Source organism: Equus quagga, chromosome 14 (genome assembly GCF_021613505.1).
Source record: "Equus quagga isolate Etosha38 chromosome 14, UCLA_HA_Equagga_1.0, whole genome shotgun sequence".
NCBI lineage: Eukaryota > Metazoa > Chordata > Mammalia > Perissodactyla > Equidae > Equus > Equus quagga.
In genome coordinates this window covers 36,352,132-36,373,678 of record NC_060280.1, presented here as the reverse complement: position 1 = coordinate 36,373,678, position 21,547 = coordinate 36,352,132, and the positions used below count along the sequence as shown (strand labels likewise).

The following is a 21,547-nucleotide window of genomic DNA, read 5'->3' as shown; positions in this document are numbered from 1 at the left end:
TACTCAGCCATAAAAAAAGACAAAATTGGCCCATTCGCAGCAATGTGGATGGACCTTGAGGGTATTATGTTAAGCGAAATAAGCCAGTCAGAGAAAGATGAACTCTATATGACTCCACTCATAGGTGGAAGTTAACATATTGACAAGGAGATCTGATCGGTGGTTACCAGGGAAAAGGCGGGGTGGGGGGAGGGCACAAAGGGGGAAGTGGTGTACCCACAACATGACTAACAATAATGTACAACTGAAATCTCACAAGGTTGTAACCTATCATCACATTTAAAAAAAAGAAAAAAAAAAATTGGGGAGAGGAAGGGAGCCAGTAGAGTGAGAAGGTAAAGATGGGTGTAATTGAACTACAGCCCAAATAGAAAGATTTGCGCTAAACAGAAGGTGTGCATTATTTTTTGAGATTAGCGGAAAGAAGCTGTGAGTACAGGTATAGACAAGTGGGTAGGTATGAGCGTGGGAAGTTGAGGGAATCTCAATCTTCTCCATGAAGTAGGAGCCAAGGAGAGTAGCAGTAGGTCGGTGGCATGAAGAGAAGGAAGATGGGGAACAGCTGGTGTGGGAAATGGCAAAGGGAGCTGACCAGAGCTACGTAAAAGATTTCAGAGGGTGCAGCTGAGGTGCTGCTAAGGACTTGAGTGTCTAGACACTGCTCCTCTTAGCACTTCCAGCTTCTCTCCTATCATAGTACTTACCAGATACTAATTGCTGTTTACTCTCCTAGACTGAGAGTTTCTTGAGGGAAGGGGCTCAGCTTTCATCTTGTGGTTCCCAGCACCTAGTACCGTGTCTGGCATGTGGTAAGCACTCAGTGAACTTATTAAAGAAAATAGTGACAGTCTTACATTTAACTCTAAATAGTAAGTTTTTAAATGAGGACCTTTCCTCTTATCAGCAGCCCACAGGTGCTGCTGGGTTAGCTGCTTTTCTACTCTGTCCCCATAGCAACATAAATGTTTGTAATAACCAATTAAAAACTTCGATCATTGCATTTGCTCCCCTGTAGTGAAACGGTCTGTTCTATAACCAGTAGACTAAAATCTTTTGAGATCAATGATCTTGTAGCTTGATATCACAAACTCAGCACAGTAGTTGGCCTAATACATAGCAGGTATTTCCTGAGCTGAGCTGAGCTAAACAAATAAGACTTTAGGTTTTGGTTTGCAAAGGCTTTATTTCTGAACGTGCATGTGATTCTAACAATTACTTTTAACAAGCAAAATTAACAATATTACTGAAGTACAATCAATATAAGATAAAGTGCCAAATTATTTGAATCAGAGTATTCTGGATAAAACACTGGGAAAAACACTGGCTTTACAACAATATAAATATAAAAGGCACAACAGCACCTCTTTTCTATTTGTGTCCCTTCAAGCGTTCTAATTGGTAAGAATGCTTTCCATGCCACCGGAGGCAAACGTTTCCAAACAGACTTGTCTTTTATTTATTTTTACTTTTTTTTTGCTGAGGAAGATTTGCCCTAAGCTAACATCTGTGCCAATCTTCCTCTATTTTTTTACTATGTGGGCCACAGCATAGCATGGATGCTAACAGAACAGTGTAGGTTCGCACCCAGGAACCGAACCTGGCTTGCTGAAGCAGAGCGTGCTGAACTTAATCTCTAGGCCACCAGGGCTGGACCCAGACTTATCTTTTAAAATTCAGCAGTTGGGTTCAGGTGACTTTTTATGAAAACAATTCAGGAGACCAAGCACTTTTAGTTTCAGGTACTGAAGATGGCCAATTTTCTGAAAATGGAAGGCTACATTTAACTCCTGAACAAGAACCACATCCCAAAATTGACTCTTTAGAAATCCAGCCTGAACTTGTACTGCCATAGTTAGGAGTTTTCTGTTTTGTAACGACTGTTGGAAATATATTCTTCAAATTTAACTCTTTCTTAATTAAACATTTATCAGTTCTTTGTTTGACATACTTCAGTTTCTTTCTTGGTAACTCTTTTTGATCAGGAGAGTTACAGGCAGCAGAGCATTTCCTTAGACCTATGGCTTGGAATCCAAGCATATCTGAAAGAAATACTTTTTTTGTGGTGGGAGGGACCCATTCATCAATATCAGTTTCAAGGCACTCAGCACTAGGACAGTTGTTGAAAACCTCTGGTTGTGTAATGCCAGATATAATAGGGCTTCTGGATTTCTGGCTGGGTGTTCTTATATTTTTTGGACAGCTAGAGGTGGCTTGCTGTGCATCATTTTCAGAGGAAACCCTTGTTTTTTTATAGTTAGCATCAAGATCTGAATAAAAGGTAGGTAATTTTTTGAAAGCTCCTTTTATCCCAAGAATTCTTGTTTGGTGGAATCCTGCAACTGGAGTTGACTGTGAACATGGAACAAAGTCTTGGCTATCTTCAAAATCACATTCTGAATCTGACTGAAAACGAGGTGGAGAGGAGCACGTTCTCAAAAACATAGAGGCAGACATGTTTTGCAAGGAAAATTTTTGTGAAGACTGGCCAGAGTTTTCAGAAAGTGATCTCAGTGAGAAATCAGATTCTGTATGATGATTTTCTGCCAAAGATTTTCCCTGTTGTAACAAAATATCCTGTGATTTCTTTGTAATTTCTATTGCAAAGTCCATTTCTTCAGCACTGTCATCAAAGAGATCAGCAGAAGCATTGTAGCTACTTTCATGACGAGTAGAATAGTTCTGTGTTAAGTTATTATTGATTTGTCCATAAGGCATTTCTTTCAATGTATCTGTACTTCTACTTGGACTACTGCAGAGGGCTTCTAAGGGATATGTAAGTTTCCTGCAAATTGTGAAACTGTCACCTTGGTTCTTTGGCCACCTACTATATTGTTTATTTTCTAAGTTGCAAAGTTCAGAAACATCATAATATCTCCTACAACAGAAAGTTGTCAACTTTTCACTCACTTCTGAAAGTGATTTTTCTCCATATCCATTAAAATATTTGATATTGAGACAAGAATGCTCACTCTCTGAAGTATTGAGCTTAAGTGAAATTTCAGCCCTATATGGCAGAATTCTGGGAGACGTCTTACGAGAAAGTGTTGTTCTTAAACCTTTGGAAGATGGTAACAGAGCCGACAGACAAGTGTTTGGTAGAAAATATTCAGAAATATCTCTTCCATTACTACTTATAGAAACAGCCTCTGCTGTGTTATCTGGTTGTGGCTCCTTTTGAACACGAAGACTTGAATTTGTTTCACAGTTGGAAAGGAAGTTATCTTTGCCAGAGTTTGCTTTGACTGCTGTTTGTGAGGATCTTAAAGCTATAGGTGGTGTATGCAAGGCTCCAGTAGTTCTCTGGGGAGTCACAGATAACGTGCTGTGGTCTGCATGTAATTTATCAACATCATTATTTATGTGACGTTTCCTACTACTGGCATCTGTCGGAATTATAGCAATCTCACTTTCGATAACTGCCAGAAACTTGTTTAAGCTTTCAGAGAATGGCAGATCATCCCAAATCTCGGGGTCACAATCCTGGGAGCCACCAGCTATCTCTTCGACTCTGAGTGATGAAGGTGGACGACATGTAGATCTCTCCTGAAGGCTAGGGTGGGCATCTACATCATGATGCTGGTGACATGTTAGCTCATGCTGAGAATACCTAGTTTTAATTTCAACTGCACTGTGGAAAGATTTTGTATTACTTGGCTCAAAGGGCTCTTGCATTTTCAAAGGGGATAAATTAGAGTCAGTAACTCCAATTTCATGATGACTGCTGTGAACTGCACTTGGCTGATTAGCTTGTAAGCCAAGTTCTTCACCCAACTTTTGTGTTGTACTCTTTCTATCCATATATGAAACAAGGCCCCAGGAACCTTGAATGGCATCATGGAAGCTAGTGGAACCAGTGGCCTCTGCAAAAGAGATGTACTTTCTGTTCTGGGGAAGAGTAGCAATGGCCTTGTTTTGTTCTGAAGCTGAAAAATCATCATCACCTGTTAGTTGTGAAACAGAGGAAGTGAGTTCAAGTGATAGCTGCCAGAATCTTGAAAAATTATCTCTGCCATGGGACTCGAAAAAACAAGAACTGCTGTCAGGGTCACATATGCTAATGAGATCACTACTTGAGTGTGTTGAGCTATTAGGTGTCTGGTAGCCACCGTGAAGCTTCCTGAAATCAGAATGCTGCAAAAGCTGACGGAAATAGTCAATGACAGTGAAGCCTGCAACACCTGGGTCTGGTAAAACCATCTGGCAAGCCACCAGCCCTTTAACTTCTCTCCTGCGGTCAGGACACTGATGTAAGAAGTTACAGGAATCTGAACCTTGCCCATGTTGGTTTTCAAAATTCTGTGAAAGAAGTGAATGAATTTAAATGAAAATAAAATTTTGTTCCTTTGACTCGAATGAGAAACAGGGATTTAAAAGGTTAAAACAGATACAACTATAATCCCACCCCCAAATTTCAATTCCTCTAATGTTATAGGCAGAGTAGCATATGTAAAAGAAGTAAACCTTGGAGTAAAGAGACTTGTCTTCAAATCCTGCTTCTAACATTTACTAGTGTTGGGACTTTGCACAAGTTATTTAACCTCTCTGAGCCTTAGTTTTCTTGTTTATAAAATAAGGATAAAAGTGCAGGATTATCGTATGAGCAACAACACATAGAAAACCGCAGTGCTTAGCAAACAGTCGTTGCTCAATAAACGGTAACTATATTTCTCATCAGTGTCCGTAAGCTTTGAGTGTTTAAGGGAATGTTCTCACTTGTTAAAAAAAAAAAGAAAAAGAGAAGGAATTGTCTAAGATTTTTACAAACGAAAGCTCTGGAGCTCCTAGTTTCACCTTCTCTTTGGGTTTTTCTCACTGTTCAGTTGCAACTGGAGTTCTCTATTCTCTCTCTTTTTTTAAGATTTTATTTTTCCTTTTTCACCCCGAAGCCCCCCAGCAGACAGTTGTATATTTTTTGCTTTTTTTTTAGTTGTGGGTCCTTCTAGTTGTGGCATGTGGGATGCAGCCTCAGCACGGCCTGATGAGTGGTGCCATGTCTGCGCCCAGGATTCGAACCAGCGAAACCCTGGGCTGCTGAAGCGGAGCACACGGACTTAACCACTCGGCCACAGGGCCAGGCCCCTCTACTCCCCTTTTTAAAACCTGATTCCAATGTCGACAAAATTTCCATTTGCTCCCTTCAGCATAGACAAGACAGAAAACAATTACTCCTTCAGAGTCAGTACATTCTTTTCACTTTTTCTACAGTCACTTTCATAATTATTTAAGACCATCCTCTCTAACCTATTCTAAGAGTTATCAATACTCAGATACTTTGCCTTCGGTATTAGTTCCCTCCTTCTCCTTTAATAGACGATAAAATTAAAAAGCTAGAGAGTTGAGGAAAAGTTTTACTACAGAATTTGAACAAAGTTTGGAGGGTAAAACAAACACCAAATATTAAAACAAAATATCTAACGCTCCAAATTCATAATAAATTTAGATTTTTAAAGCTCTGAAAGCATTTAAACTGGGCTTTTCTGACTTTTGCAAGAGGAAGTTGTCACATATGATATTGTAACAGATCACCTATAGCCTATTTTTATACAGCTTAAAGTGCTTCTACAGGCTTTCATGTTTATGACACCTAAAAACTATTTAGAGAATTCAAATCATTTCATCACAATGGAAATGTTAACAGAATATGAAAGAGAAAGCTAGTCTCAATTACCGTAACTCCAAAAATAAAGCTTTGTCCAAGAAAGCAAGTTTCCACTGCTTTAGTTAACAGGTTCTGAGTTGTATCACTGTCCAGTGTTTCTGGAATTTCTTTAGGATCTTGAATGTATCTTGATTGGAAAGAAAATAAAAAAATGTGAAGAGATAAGCTTTGAAGTTTTAACTTGCCATAAAGTCACAAGATACAATTAGTTTGAAACTGTGGCATGAATCGTTTGAATTATTTTTAGAGAAAAAAAGTGACTGTAAGAGCTTGGCGTTTTGTTCCCTCTAGTTTCCGATAGCCTAGAAAGGCAAAAACAATTGATCAAGTGTGAATAAAGTAGATGCTGCCTAGGAATCAGGCCCAGCTATTATTCTGAATGTGCAGTGGGATTAATGGCGGGATCTCTAGCCCTTCTCTTCAAAGCAGATGGAAGTCTTTCCTCTTCCCTGACCATCCTGCCTGTGGTCCCACTGCTGCCTCTTTCTTCAAAACAGTTTGCTCTCAACTACAAGGAGAGGGACAGAGATTTCCTGTCAAGGGGAGGAGGACAGAAGCCTGAGGGAGAGATAAAGTTTCAGTTGCTTATTATACATCCGTGCATTCTCAGGACCACATCATAATAGGTCAAACTGTGCAGATGAAGTTGCAACGCAAGTGAGAGAAATGACAAAATTTCAACTTCTGATATGCAAATATTCCCACAAATAGCTTCTTCTGCCTCAAGGGACGTTAGCCACTTGAATGCTAACCTCAATTTGGATAATCCTTCAGTTTGAAAGGATCTTACTTTCTTATTCTATATTTCTCTAACTTGGATTAGAGTGTTGTAATTTAATATTCTAACTACAGCTTAGTTGGCCTGAATAAAAGGAGCCTGGTTTAACACCACAATATATATTCAGGAAATAAACAACTTTCTCTTTCTCATTTGATTACTTTTTAAAGGAACTGATGATCTGAGGTTGAGTGATCATCTTTTTACTAAATGCCTATGACCTTAAAAACACATATCTTCAAATTTTACTGATATACTAAAAGGAGTAGCTAGGGAAAAAAATGCTTTAAATATTCTTACCTGTGCAAACCAGTGGCTGTAAGACCAAAAAATGCATCTAAGCAGCTTCCAAATACAGTAATGCCAAATAATTTGTTTGATTCCGCAACTTTTAAAGAAAGTTTATATCTGTAACTGACATTTTCAGCCTCACCAGTAAAGCCACATTTTGGACAATTAGACCTGAGAAAGTGGAGAAAAAAAGTGTAAAGAGATGTTCACTAATTTTTTTTTCGTATGATACAAAACAAATTTGGAAAAGTAAACATTAAAGATAATATTTTGTGTACAAATGTACCTACACAACTTACATTCCTCTTAAACTATTTCAGATCAACCTCTTTTGAATTTCCTAAGAGCTACCTTTACTGATTTAAATTAAGCAGCACCAAACTGATAGAAAACTGTGTGTGTGTGTGAGAGAGAGAGAGAGACAGAGGGAGAGGGAGGTATGTCCTTATTGGGTAGCTAAATCATCATTTACATATTGAGGCATATTATGTCTGGGGTTGGGGGGCAAACTAACATAAGGAAGTGAGCACCACACCAACAGAAGACCTGAAATTTAAGGTCTATCTTCTGTTAAGAGAAAAACGTCTGTCGAGAATAATGCATAATCTTGACACATTTAATAAATATTTATATACAAAATACCTAGTTATATTTTTCTCACCATTATAACTTTACTTTCTTTAATTCCCTGGAATATGCTGAGAAGTTACTAGATTACAAAAATTAGGTATGAAACATTTTAACTTGTTTTTAAGACAATATGTAATTATGACCAAAGGCTTTCTTGTCAAAAACTACTGTGTGCCAAGTGTAACTCTACTGTCAAGTGTTAGCTGTGTGGTCTTGGAATAATTACTGAATCCCTTAAACCTCGATTTCCTCATCTGTAAAATCCAAGGGTGAAGAAGGATAAAATGAGACAAAGTCTAAGAAAAGAAAGTAAAGAAATGATCTAGTACATATCTTCCAAATTAATCAGTTAGTCTGCTTCTCTCTCATAATTATATTAAATATTGTAATGATTACTATTGCTTCTACTTAATGTTTCCCACCTTTCTGGTTGTTTGCAATATCTTTTAACTCTGATATCCATCTTTCACGCTCTTAGTTTACCAAACTAACTCCTTAAAACATCCTATGGTAATGATTAGTCCTAGGATTTGATGCAAACAGAAAATAATGTTGAAGATAGTTGTATAAATTTGATTGCTGCCAGACAGCCACTAGAGGGAGCCTAAAATCCATAGCTCAAAAGGTGACTATTTTGAACAAAGGTTAATCCTTCATATAAGAAGTTGCTGATTCACCATCATTAGATCTGTGCTAATTATTTTTTTCTTGTCACACTGAGGATGGATCTGTGCCAATTGATTCATATAATCTTACCCAAATCTGTTGGAGTTTGTGCTGTAGTCTGGCCATAGAATAAAGTGAAGGCAATTGACTCACTTGGGGATAAATACTTCATTAGTACCAAGCTCTAGTGAAATGAACTTGTTAAATATATATTAGAACTTCTTTAAAGATTATATATTAATAATGCATTCAGGTCTAATATAGGATTCTTAGAAAATCTTAGGATAATTAATATGCATCAGCATTTTGCAATTTACAAATGTTTTTAATATACATTATTTCATTCTGATAACAAGACATTTACCTCCATTTAGAAGTGGAGTAATTGGGGTGAATTTTTGCCCAAGGCGACAGTGAATTTTATGAGCCAAATCCAAGGTCTTTGATTCCTAGCCTGGAGTTTTTTTCCTGTATGATGTCTTATGACAACTATAAGAACAATATGGCTACTAATGAACCGTCTTGCAAATAGAAAATATCAATGACAGCCTAACAAAAACTAGGTCTATTGGAATTAATGCATATACACAGTAAGTACATACTTTAATATAATATATATGTATAATAAAGGTATTTATTTACATAGTTTCCTTTAATCCTTTTGGGAATAAGGCTGGATTGAAATAAATAAATGATAATATGGAGTAATATAGATCAGAGCTTCTCAAAGTTCAATATGCATACAACTCATCTGGGGATCTTGTTAAAATGAAGATTCTGATTCATTAAGCCTGGGACAAGGCCCAAGATTCTGCATTTCTAACAAGCTCCCAGGTGATGCTGAAGCAGCTGTTCCTCAGACCACATTCTCAGAAGCAAGGGTGGAGAAAACACATTCAAACCACAGTCCCTTGATATAACTTCTGGAGGCACCCCTATTTTCCAAAATGTCATAGTATGAAATAGCAGTTTTCAAACTGTTTGGTCTCAGGACCCTTTATACTCTTAAAAACTATAAAGAACCCCAAAGAGCTTTTGTCTATGTGGGTAACATCTATCTATACTTTTAACTAAATGTGAGAAATTAAATGAAAGTGAGAAATTAAAATTGAGGAATCTAAAAAATGTTTATTAATTCATTAAAGATAACAGACCCATTATATGGTTAACAAAAAGAACTTATTTTTATGAAAAATAACTGTGTTCCAAAACAAAAAAAAAAGTGCGAAAAGAGTGGCATTGTTTTACATTTTGCAAATCTCTTTAACACCTGGCTTAATAAAGACAGCTGGTTCTCACATCTCCTTCTCTGCTCAATCTGTTGTGCTATCACATGTCATGTAGCTTCTGGAAAACTCCACTGTGCACTTTTAAGAGAATGAGAGTAAAATGGCGAACAATGCTTTACAATTATTATGAAAATAGTTTTGACCTCAAGGAGCCTATGAAAGGATCTACCTGAAATAATACTCATAGTTTGCTACCTTTTTTGTTTGATCCCAGTTAAAATACAGTTTCATTTATTTTTCTAGATTTGTATACTTATATTTAGTCCAGAAGTAGAAAAATTGATGAGATTAGTGATTCTTAGTGTTTTCTTGATCTTGAAATCCTTTGAAAACCTGATGAAAGCAATGGACTCACTCTCTGAGAAGAATAGACATGCAACCATAACACAGTATTTTTACATACTTTGGGGATTGGAGGATTCATATACACCTATAACTTATCCACAGACTCCAAGTTAAGAATACCCAGAATAGGTGATTACATAATGTCCCTTCCAAGTTTACAGTCCCAGGTTAAATTGAATGTATACAAAGCAATGAAAAATATTTTTTAAAAAAGGTATCTCCAAGACTTCACATAACACTTCTCCCCAAAAAAGGAGAAAACTATCATCTATGTGTGTGAAATTCAGTTGGACTTGTTTAAATAAGTGATACAAACGTTCTGGGTATTTGGGGGATAGGGGAGAGGACAGGTACATAGCTACGATTCCCGTGTTAAGATAGGGAGAGAAAGTTCTTAGGGTCAAAGACAGATTTCCGGACTAAAGGGACTGTAAGTCCCATTAAGTCACCAAGAAGGGCAATTTACATCTGTTTGGGCTGGGTGGATAGCTTATCTGGACAAATAAGTCCCCTCCCTTGCTTATAACTTGGGAGTACACATACACACACACAGTCATATATATATAAGATCACACATACATATAAGTTAGTTTGGTCCTTCATGTGAAAAGATGATCATACCCACATATATATATATACACACATATGTATACCTTTATATATGTGTAGATATGATCATCTTCTCACATGAAGGACCAAACAAACTTCTTATACATATTTTTTTTATATTTGTATGTCTGCATCTTTATGTCATGTAATCTCTTTTCAAGTGAAATCTAACTTGGAACTCTTTCAACAAGAGCTTTCAATGGAGCTCTTGCTGGAACTCAAGTGGGGGTCCCAGAGCCCTACCCAGTATTCTCTAATTTCCGCTATTACATCTCTAATCCCTCCGTCCCTCTAGAAGCACCTCCAGGGAGCCCTAAGGCTCTGCAGAATGTCATTTGAAAACCACCACTGTTCTAACCTTGGAGGTTAAAAAAATAAAAAATTTAACTCCATAAAATGCAAAACACCTATTATGGTGGTTGTTGCTAATGAGTTAGGGTTCAGTGAAATCTTTAGACAGAAGACTTTTCGCTCTTTGGTGTCTCTAAAATCTTCTGCAAGAACAGAGTGTGGAATTCCTCTGCTATAAACCTGCTGTGCTGTAGCAGTGGGGAAAAGAAGGTGAGGAATTTGTTTCCTGTGTTGGCTTACAAGTGATTCCAAGTAAGAAAAAAGGAAAGCAGTAATAACAGAAAAGATAAGCATCAGAAATTATGGGGATCGATTTTTTTGTGTACTGTCAATGTAACATATATAGAGAATAGGTTATATTTCTGTGGACTATGTTTCCACAGGCAAGGACCAAGCGCTGTGGGTTTTATGTTACCTAAACGGTCCAGTCAGAGCTCCCCTTTCCCGGGGCATCTTAAACTCTGGGAAAGAGAGAGGGAGATATGATTCTCGATACAAATCACTGCTAATTTGGAGCCAATACAGTGATTATGATTATAGACAGCAGCCAGATTGTTTACGCCTGAATATGTTTCTGCCACTAACTAGCAGGCTGTGTGATCTGGGGTAAATTACCTAACTTTTCTGAGCTTTAATTTTCTCTTTTGAAGGTTAATATTAACAATAGCATCACCTCATAGCACTGTTGTATTAAAAGATATATTGCTTACAAAGCTCCTAGCATACTGCGTCACATATGGTAAACATTCATTAATATCATCTATCGTTATTACCAGTCTACACAGGTAACAATGGCAGTATTGTCTGACCTCAGTTTTTGTTGCAGATTATCTTTAAAAGAAATGACTTAGGAAAAAAATCCAGAGTTTTAAAAATAGTTCACATCTATATATTACCGATTATGTATCACACAATGTTCTAAGCATCTCACATACATTAACTCATTAGATTCATACAACAACCCCATCAGGCAGATATTACCTTCCCCATTCTGAAGCCTAGACAGATAATCTAAGTGACTTGCCCAAGGCTATACAGCTATAAACGGCAGGGTTGGGATTTGAACCCAGGGAATTTGGCTCCAGAGAATTATGCTTTTTAATCACCATGATACACTGCAATAGGTAAAGTACATTTATAATAGATTTGTAATAATAACAGCTACCATTTTTGAAATCCCAATATATGTCACGTATTGTCATTACCTCTAACTCTACAATTATCTCGTATTGTGGGTATTAGTATCCCACTTTAGAAGTGAGTAATTAGATTCACAGAAGTTAAGTATCTTGCCCGAGATCATAAAATTAGCAAGTGCAGAGCCTACCTGCAACCCTGTTGTGTTCTCTGAAGCTTGAAATTGTTCAATTACACCACACTGCTTCTAAGAATAGATCCTGATCAAAGGCAAATAGCCCCTGGGTTTTAGTTTTTTCAAATAATAGGTAGCAACCTGAAAATGGGTGCACCTAAGACACTACCATATTGTCATTTATTCTTTCATTTAACAAACATTTGTTGCATATTTTCTATGGACTAGACCCTAGGCTGGATGCTGAAGATTTAATGACGAGTAACACAAACAGGGTCGTTCTCTCAGAGTTTACAAAGGAGTACTCGAGAGAATGGCTTCATAAAGGGACAAGGATAACCACTGGAAGGATGACTTGGAGTCTAGATGTGGGCTGGAACTGCCAACTCCTCCTCATTCAATGCTAACTAGACAAAAAGAACAGCTAAGAACATCGGTGGCCTACTATCTTACTTACATACTACTAGGTACTTACTAGATATCCTTATCCTCTCCTCCAGGCAGAGAGTGCTCTTAAGGAACTCCAACCCTAACCCCCCTCACTTTGTACTCTAAAGATCAGAGAAGAATCTTAGGCTCTCGGGTATACTTGGCCTGCATCTGAGCACCATAATAAAGTATTATGTGCCAAGCCCCATTCAAGCTGCTGCTGAATACAGAGATTACTATAACATAGTCCCTATTCTCAAGGAGTTTATTTATTTATTTTAAAAAATAATCTGGGGACCATGCAAAAATAAACCAACAACAAATAGAAAACCCCTATACTATTTCCAGGGATATCCCAGAAGCAGGCTAAGTTTTTGCATCAGGATTGGGACTTAATCTTTAAGAAGTTATTTTTCTTCTCTGAAGCACGTACTTAGCAAAGACTTAAAGGTAACCTGAGACTTCCCTCTAGTAATAGAGGATTACCAGGCAATTTTATTCTAGGATTTACAGAAGAACTAACCCAAGAGAATCTTATGTCCTAGTATGGTGAATTTAATCCTACTTGCCTTTGAGGCATAGGAAATCTACAGTGATGCACACTTGAATTTCCCCTCTCATGTTTACAGGCTTTACTTTTACCTTTTGGAGACCAGGATTACCCGAGAAAAGCACTTTTGACATGAAGGATATACAAAACTCGAATTCTGGAGAGCAAGAACTGAGGCAAGAAGAAATTTTCTTCTTCTATTCATGTGCTCTCACCGTGGCCTGCAAAACAAAATAGCGATGGGATGAATGTAAAACAAAACAGCCATGGGATGAGTGGCAAATCTTTAACAGTATGTGCATAATTCACTTCTTAGGAAAACTACTTAACCTCTACTGCAAAGCCAATAGATGTCTTTTGCAATAAGTGTTAATTTATCAAAAAACTATTTTTCTTTTCCTGCTTAATTGAAAGTATTTATAGTAAGATTTAGAACAGAAGTTCAAACAAATGCTCCATCCCAGTAATTCAAGAAAGACAACATTTAGCTTCTCTTGTGTCTTCATAAGAATAGGACTTGCTTCTACCATTAATAGAAGGGAACTTAAATGAACTTACGTGAATCTTTTAAAGAAACTAAATTGGTGGAAAATGGTTCTTTTTAGCTGAAAAAAATCACTTTAACGGATTTCCGTGTGCACATTTTTATATAGCTTGAAGAAAAAACAAAACACAATTCAGATTTTGCAAACAGAAAAATCAAAATGCTGCACTGTCAAAGGAGAGTTCAAAGTGCTTTAAGATCCTTGTAAAAAACACATCAGAGATGTGAAGCAATAAAATAGCAATGTTGTTCTCTTTTATGCTTTGTTTTTAAAAATTCAAATGGTGGTTTATCAAAATTTAAAAACTGATTAGCTTATTTACAGCATAACATAATTGTGCTGAAATAGTCTCTGTACAGGTTCAAGATAAAGCTATATCAATAAATTTTCATTTGTAAACTCATGGCAAAAGCTTTCAATTTCTGAAAGTGGTGGAACTGTTTCTGAGATTGGCATCAGCAAATTTTGACAAAGTAGAAGTTATCGGTTTAAAAATCATAATACAATCTTTTACGTATAGCTCTTCCTAAGGATGATTGTGACTTTACAAATATGGTAACTATGGAAAGGAGATCTGAAAGTGATAGGAAGCCTATCCATCAGTCAAAATAATATTTCTGTGAAAATAAAATCTTGCCCCCAAGGCAGTAAGACAGAAATTTGCAAAGATGAAAGATAAACAGATTTATATAAATCACTAATCTGTTATTAAAGGGAGCATAGAAAAAATAAACTAACCCTGCCTAATTCTTTTTTTTTTCCTTAAAGATTGGCACCTGGGCTAACAACTGATGCCAATCTTTTTTTTTTTCTGCTTTATCTCCCCAAACTCGCCCTGTACACAGTTGTATATCTTAGTTTCAGGTTCTTCTAGTTGTGGGATGTGGGACGCCGCCTCAACGTGGCCTGAGGAGCAGTGCCATGTCCGCGCCCAGGATCCGAACCCTGGGCCGCCGCGGTGGAGTGGGTGAACTTAACCACTCAACCACAGAGCCGGCCCCTGCCTAATTCTTTATTGTTATCTTTGTTTTGAGACCCTTAGGTATACATGACTAATAAGGTTCTACCAAATACAGATACTTATTTCTAGATTTGGTTGACATCTTAGGCCACATGGTAGTCTCAAAGGCAAGGCAGAATAGGTGATATAGGACACAAGGTGAAGGCAGAGAGAAAGGTCACAGAACATTGCCATTGTTAGTGCTACTAACCTCAAGTTTCTTGCCAACTCAACAGATGATGGAATGTATGTCAGCAAAGCCATCTTCCCTCTACATCTCTAAAATCCAGTTTGAAGTAGTGTGTAACATGCTGGTATACCTACCTACGAGCAAGCGGAGATAAAATAAGGCAAAGCTCCCTCCTGAAAACGTCATTTCTTCCCTGCTTAAATTCTTGCTATTTAGAATAAAGCCTCAGTTCTTTACCCTGACCCATGAGGCCCTAGGTCATCTAGCCCTCCTCCTTGACCTCACTTTGGACCACCTCCCCCTTAATCAATGCATTTCAAGCCAAGCCAGAATTCTTTCTGCTCCTCAAACACACCTAACGATTTCTCTTCTTGGGCTTTTGTGCTTACCTTTCTCTTTGCCTAGAATGTTCTTCCCTTAGTTCTTCAAATGCCTGGCTCATTCTCATCCTTCAATCTTTAACTCTAATGTTACCCCTCAGAGATCACCACTTTATCTCAAGTAGACACAGCTTCCTCTTCGTTTCTATGATATCACCTATTTTATTCCTTTGTGGTACTAATCATTTTTGTGATATACGCAACTGTGAAAATGCATGTATCATCTGATATATTTTTGTTTGTTCTACTTCTGCTAGTCTGAAAGGTTCATGAAGACAGGGGCCTATCTTATGCTATCTGTCTATCTGTCTATCTATCTATCTGTCTATCTTGTGCTCTACTATAGCCCCAGTGATGGCACCTATTAAGTGCTCAATAAACAGTCATTGACTAAATGAAAACTATAAGCAAAATCTTGCAATTTAAGAAAGCTTTTATAACAGAGTAGGTATATGACATATTATAGGATTTTTCTCCTTTTTCATTTAAAGCTCCCTTAAGAAAGACTTTATTAACAAAAAGAGGATGGCTTTTTGTTTTTCCTACATCTTATGCTACTGCACTTCTATAGTCCTACCATTTGTTTTTTGCGTCTATTCTATTCTATTTTCTATTTGGTTTTATTCCCCCTAATGCCTTTTCTCGATTCTCCTCCTTGTTCTTTATGCGCCAGCTAACAAGAACACAAAAGTAATCTGAGTTGTGTTCCCCGTTCCCCTCCCTACCCCCAATTACTCCCCCACCACAATATGTTTCACATTTCTGTGCCTTTGCTTTTTTTCACTCTTTACTCTGTCTAAAATCTTCCTTCACTCTCCTGGCTAATGCTTATTCTTCTATAAGATCCTTCGTAGGGGGTCTCCATCCCCAGGAAGCTGTCCCAGGTTAAGTGACCCTACTTCCTAATTTATCACTTACCACATTATAGTAAACTCATCTGTTTAACAGGTATTTCTGGAACCAGAATAAGATCATAGAAGGACCATCTTTTTATATTCCCAGTGCCAAGCTCAAAAATTGTCAGCCTGAACTTCAACTATTATCTTTCTTCCTGATTTTCAGCTTTCTTCTTCCTAAGCCTGTTTTACCATATACCATTAAATATAAAATACAATTTTACCAAAATAATTTTATATTTGTATATGCACTAGAGTGTACAGAGTAGTTTCATATTTAAAACTTATTTTAATCATTATTTACATTTTATCCTCATTTCCAATTTTTTTCTTAATTGTGGTCCTATTATGAGCAGAGATTATCTTCTTTAGGGCTCTAAAACAGAATTTTATATTGTACCACAACTATATGGACATTCACCAGATCACATTCTTTACACAATTGTTATCACACTCAAACTTTAGGCAAGGGATTAAACCTGTAAGATGACTAGGACACTGTGCTAAGTGCCACGAGGAAAACAATAAAAAAATAAGATATTTCCTGTCCTAAAATGTTTACTAATTGGGCAGACAACTCATCAATAAATGAAAAATTTACATATGCAGAGATATTTGAGATTAATTTCTAAATTGTCCAAGCACTAACTGCTATATTTTTAAAGGTAGGTTGGTTAAATCGTCTTTATTTAAGGTTTTATTGCCCTCTAGTGGATCAAATAACTATCTCTAGAAAACTATTTATAACAATGGCAAATTTGAGAATTGAAATAAAAAAGGTCATTTAACTATTTTTACTACTTGTATTTCAACTGGCAAACTTTAGAAAATGGCAAAAAGACTTCCCATTCATCATCTGGTGGACCAAAATGCAATAATACCCTTCAGGCAGTTACTGTTAGTTATTCCCTGTGCTGTTTCCATGGTATTTCCTTTATGGAACTTGTCATTTAGTTTCTTTTGTCTCCCTCTCTACTGCTTGCCTTGCAGCATGGTGAATTCATGTTTGAGGCATAACTGAATGAAGCACCAGGAAGGAGTAAATACTAAAGTTAGGAAAATATAACAACAGACTTGGGAACAATTCCAACGTGGTATCTCTTGCAATTTATCTTTCTTCTAAATTTTATTGGGAAGGATGGTGATATAGTATTACATTTCTTTCAGCTCCATCATAGTCAGCAAACCACATTCCAATTTAATAAGCTCAGTATATTTACTTATCAGTTATTTATTGCACAGCTGCTAAATACCAGGCATTGGGGATAACATAAGTGATGGATAAAAGAGATAAGGTCACTAGACTTACAGTCTGGTGGAAGAGACAGATATTAAACTGATAATCACAAAAAAATTTAACTGATTTTGTGGCAAATTCTATAAAGGAAATGTAGGTAATACCATGAGAAAACATAACAACGGGACTGAGCTAGTCTTAGCTTAGAGGGATGGGGAGAGAGAGGAGGATAGTTAGGAAAACACATAAATCTTTTTTTGAAAAGTATTTTCTCTCAGAGTTGTCACATTAAAGGTGATTTTTATTTTCTTCATATATTTACAATATTTTATAAATTACTTCTATAATTAGAAAAATCAATAAATATAATAAAAATACTGAGCAGGGAACTTAGCAATAACAGAGAAAACCTTGGGTCCTCTTCGCCTCTCACACATAAAAGTAGAAACAAGGTTGTTGAGATGGAGACGGAGAAAAGTGTAAATGTTACCGTAGGTTGATGGGAACTAATTAGGGTTTCAGTTTGCTTTTGTTTTGAAGGCCCAGAGATTATCCAAGTCAATAACCAGGAATGAAGACTCTGACAGACTTACACATTAAAATATGAGGGGTACAGGTGGACACGTTATAGAGCATTTTTAATTTAACATGGAATGCTCTAGAATACTTGCTTTCTCTCCTAGTCAAGTCATATGGGGAGCTAAACCAGAATCCAAAGATGCTTTCCTAATTTACCATGAAAAAGTATCATCACAAGGAAGGGACATATCTTGAGCCTGTATTTTTCTTTTGGGTATAACTACATGTTAAGCTAAATTGTAACGCTGCTTGAGGAAAGGGCGTAAGGTAAACCAAATATTTAACGGAATCAGGCTAATATAGCTGATGCATCCTTTTCACACTAAAGAAGGTTTTGTCAATGGGCCCAGATATATAAGCTCATTGATTTCCACCCCTGCATCCTATTTTCATACTAGCCAAGTGTTTTTCAAACTTCAGTGTGCGTCAAAATCACCAGAAGGGCTTGATAAAACACAGATTTCTGGGCCCCAATTTCAGAGTTTGGTTCAGTAAGTCTGGGATGAGGGCCCAAGAATTTGCATGTCTCACAAGTTCTCAGATAATGCTTATGTTGCCCACACTTGAAAACCACTGGCCTAGCCACTGGGGCTGTCTGATGGTGAGCAACACTTGTGATTAACACGGTCATAGCTAAATCTTAAAGCCTGAGAGCATTTCAGTCTCTTTCATATTACCTTGTAATTCTTTGCTCTAATCCTATTATCTGGTGGCTTTTCAGCTTAACTCCCTCATTACCAAGTTCTTAGAAGGCACCTTAATAGTCTATGAAAAACCATGCCCATGTATGTACTCACACCAACATACTGTTTTCTCATTTGAGCTAGATTAGAAAATCTGGAATAATTCTTATTAAATGTTAGATCATGGAGAAAAAATTAATTAAGGAGTGTGAATTGGCTTATGGGGAGGGTGATGAAGAGAAGATGGAGAAGTGCAAGATGTGGATCCCATTTTAATGAAGTTTGTAATCCGGTTGGGCTCATAATTTCTTTTGAAGGCTTTATGGTTCTCAAAGTGCTTTTACATCATTATCTGATCCACTTAGAGAAATTAACTAATTCAAGGTCAAGAAGCAGGTGGAATCAGGTCTGGAATTCATGCCTTCTGATGGTAGTTCATCAGTCTTTCTAGTCCATTACATTGTTTGTTCAAGCTTCACACTTAAATTATTTGTATTTTTCCCAAGGCTGTGGCCAAAGGATGAAATCACTCCTTTAAAAAACTAGTCCCCAGTTCTAACGACATACGGCAAAAGAGATATGACTAACTATTCTCCCTTTCTTCATTCCTCCAAAACTGTTCTTGCTTTGCAAGAAAATCTTTGTCACTTTGTTGCTTTCAGATTTTCTGTTCCATAGTTTACAGGCCAAGAGTCCTCAGTTATGGGAAGGGTGGCTATTTTGAGTTGTTTTCTTAAAATTATCTAATGGTGTCTTCCAAGGTCACATACTTTGTATAATTTTTCTAAAGGCAGTCATAACAAGTCTCTGAGAAATGATTTACTGACATTAACATGAAAATTCTAGAAAAGGGAGAGGCAGGCAGGAGACAGAAAATCAAATTAAAAAAACCAAAGGGACAAAACCTCTTTTGTTTCAAGAAATACTGGTGAAAAACACTTTTAAAACGTTACTCAGATAATCTTAGTGAGTGCAACACAGTTTGTCCATTGCATTTATGACAGGTAAAGTTCTATTCTAGGGATGGGGAGGACCACACGGTTACAGAAAGAAAAACAGGCTCTTGAGTTCAAGGAATTTATAATCTATTGGCTAAGACAGATAATATATAACTACCAATGAAGTGACACAAAGGTACACACAATATTTGCAAGCTTCAGACTTCCATATCTCAATGCTTACCTGAAAGCCAACTATATATGACGTCTCATAGACATCTCAAGGTTTAGTAGGTAAAAAACTTGAATTCTTAGTTTCCTCTCAAACTTCTTTACTTGCAGTTTTCTCCATCTCAGTAAATGGCACTACTCACCAACCGGCAACTCAGGCCAGATATCTAGGAGTCATCCTGGATGACTCTTTCCCTCAAGTTCCACATTATACCCATCAGTAAGTCCTTGAGTCTATTTCCATATCTAAAAACCATCATTTACTTCCCCCTCTATATATTTATACCACCACTTTAATCCAAACTGCCATCATCTCCTGCTTATGGTGCTGCATTAGTCTTGTAACTGTGAGATTAGCTCCCTGCCCACCTCTCATACAACTGTCCTTTCTGAATCTTTTCCAGCAAGACTGGTCTTTTCCTAGGTTCTCAACATTAAGATGCCAAGCTCTTTCCTGACTCAGGGCCTTTGCAAATTGATTTACTCTGGGATGTCCTTCCTTTTCTCTGTTGCATGGCTGGATCACTCTTATCTTTTAGGCCTCAATTTAAGTGTCAACTCCTCAGAGACCAACCTAACTCAAGTAGGTTCTCCTATTATTCTTAAGTCCACCCATACAAGGTTTAAGTTTCATTAGGACAGGATTCTGTCTATCTTGTTCATCACTGTTATTCCAGCATCTAGGAATTCTTGGCACAGAGGAGGGAGGCACTTAGAAACTATCTGCAGAATGAATAAACTAACTACTGGGTGCTTTGTGACTCTATCCTGCAGGGTCAGGAAAGTCTTCCTGACTTAAAAGTCTTCATAAACAGAGACCTAAGGAATGAGTGAGAATTAGCCAGGCTGGGGACTAGGTCAGAAGAGGTCTGGAGGTGAGGGATGATGGTGCAGTTGAGGAACTCAAAAAGACATTCTGTAACAGCTGGAGCCCAGGTCTAGAGTGGTGAAGAACAAAGCTGGAGAGGTAGGCAAAGGCCAGACAGAAAGGGCCCTGGAAACCAAGTTAAGGAGTTTAGACTTAAACCTGGGGGCACACAGGAACGATGGAAAGGTTTTACACGGGGAAATGGCATGATAAGATTTGCGCTTTATCAGCCTGGCCATGTGGAGACTGGATTGGAAAGAAACAAGACTAAAAGAAGGAGAACCATCTAGGAGCCTCCCATCATAGCTCTGTAGCAGTCATGGTGCTGAACCAAAGTAATGACAGTAAAAGTGGCGAGAAATGTACGGATTTGAGATATTCCAGAGGCTGGTATGAGTGGCTGGATGTGAGAGAGAAGGAAGGAATCTAGAAAACTTTCAAGTTTCTGGTTTGAGCACACCGCTCCATTAAGCACTTTTCCCTTTGGGCCATCCATGCAGTTTGGGAAGGACCCCTTTTGAGCACATAATTATTCGGCATGGCAGCCAGCTGAATGTGCATCTCTGAGCTCCTCCAAAGCTGGAGTAGCACCTTTTCTTCTCCGTATTCCGGCTCCAGATGCTCACCCATGTCTAGCTGGATGCCACAGTAAATGTTCAATAAACGCTCGCGCAGCGATTGCAACACCACTGTCTAAAACGAAAATGATCGGCCTTTTTCCTCTTCTCCCTTCATGGCCTTCCTTTGACAGAAAAGACCCACCCTTGGAAAAACAACGTATAATGCTCTGAGTCTCATTCATAATAAAGCTGAAGGCCTCATTAGGAGTGTCCAGCCCTTGCGCCCCCCAAGAACCTCTCCCCGCAGCTCCTCACCTGAGGCAGACGGCCGGGACCCCGCCTGGGCGAAGCTCCGGCACTCAGATGGCAAGACTCAGCCGCAAGCCCAGCGCCCTCCAATCGAATCTCCCGCGTCCCCTTCCGCCGGAAGTGACGCTTTGGTCGTGTTTCCTCAGAGCCAATCAGAAGACGCGCCGCCGCGAGATTCTGAGAGCATGGGGAACCACCATTTTCATTAGACTTGGGGTAAAG

General features: G+C 37.8%; 2 protein-coding genes across 4 annotated transcripts in view; one reads left to right on the top strand and one right to left on the bottom strand.

Moving 5' to 3' along the window:
• Positions 1 to 1,141: 1,141 nt before the first annotated feature.
• DDIAS (DNA damage induced apoptosis suppressor) lies at positions 1,142 to 21,487 on the bottom strand. Of its 3 annotated transcripts, XM_046637573.1 has the most exons (7): positions 21,332 to 21,487; positions 14,666 to 14,778; positions 13,468 to 13,562; positions 13,002 to 13,130; positions 6,738 to 6,899; positions 5,669 to 5,786; positions 1,142 to 4,296 (listed from the first exon to the last, which is right to left on the bottom strand). In XM_046637573.1, exons 4-7 carry the CDS (start codon positions 13,112 to 13,114, stop codon positions 1,699 to 1,701), a joined length of 2,991 nt encoding a protein of 996 aa, XP_046493529.1. In that variant the 5' UTR covers positions 13,115 to 13,130; positions 13,468 to 13,562; positions 14,666 to 14,778; positions 21,332 to 21,487; the 3' UTR covers positions 1,142 to 1,698. The 3 variants fall into 3 exon arrangements, with proteins under 3 accessions (XP_046493529.1, XP_046493528.1, XP_046493530.1); XM_046637572.1 differs by lacking the exon at positions 13,468 to 13,562 and having other exon boundaries at positions 21,332 to 21,478; XM_046637574.1 differs by lacking the exons at positions 13,468 to 13,562; positions 14,666 to 14,778.
• Positions 21,482 to 21,547, top strand: part of PRCP (prolylcarboxypeptidase) — a 60,667-nt gene continuing 60,601 nt past the window's right edge. Inside the window, exon 1 of the mRNA XM_046637576.1 lies at positions 21,482 to 21,541. The gene's annotated coding sequence lies outside the window, so the exon portion shown is untranslated. The remainder of the gene's footprint in view (positions 21,542 to 21,547) is intronic.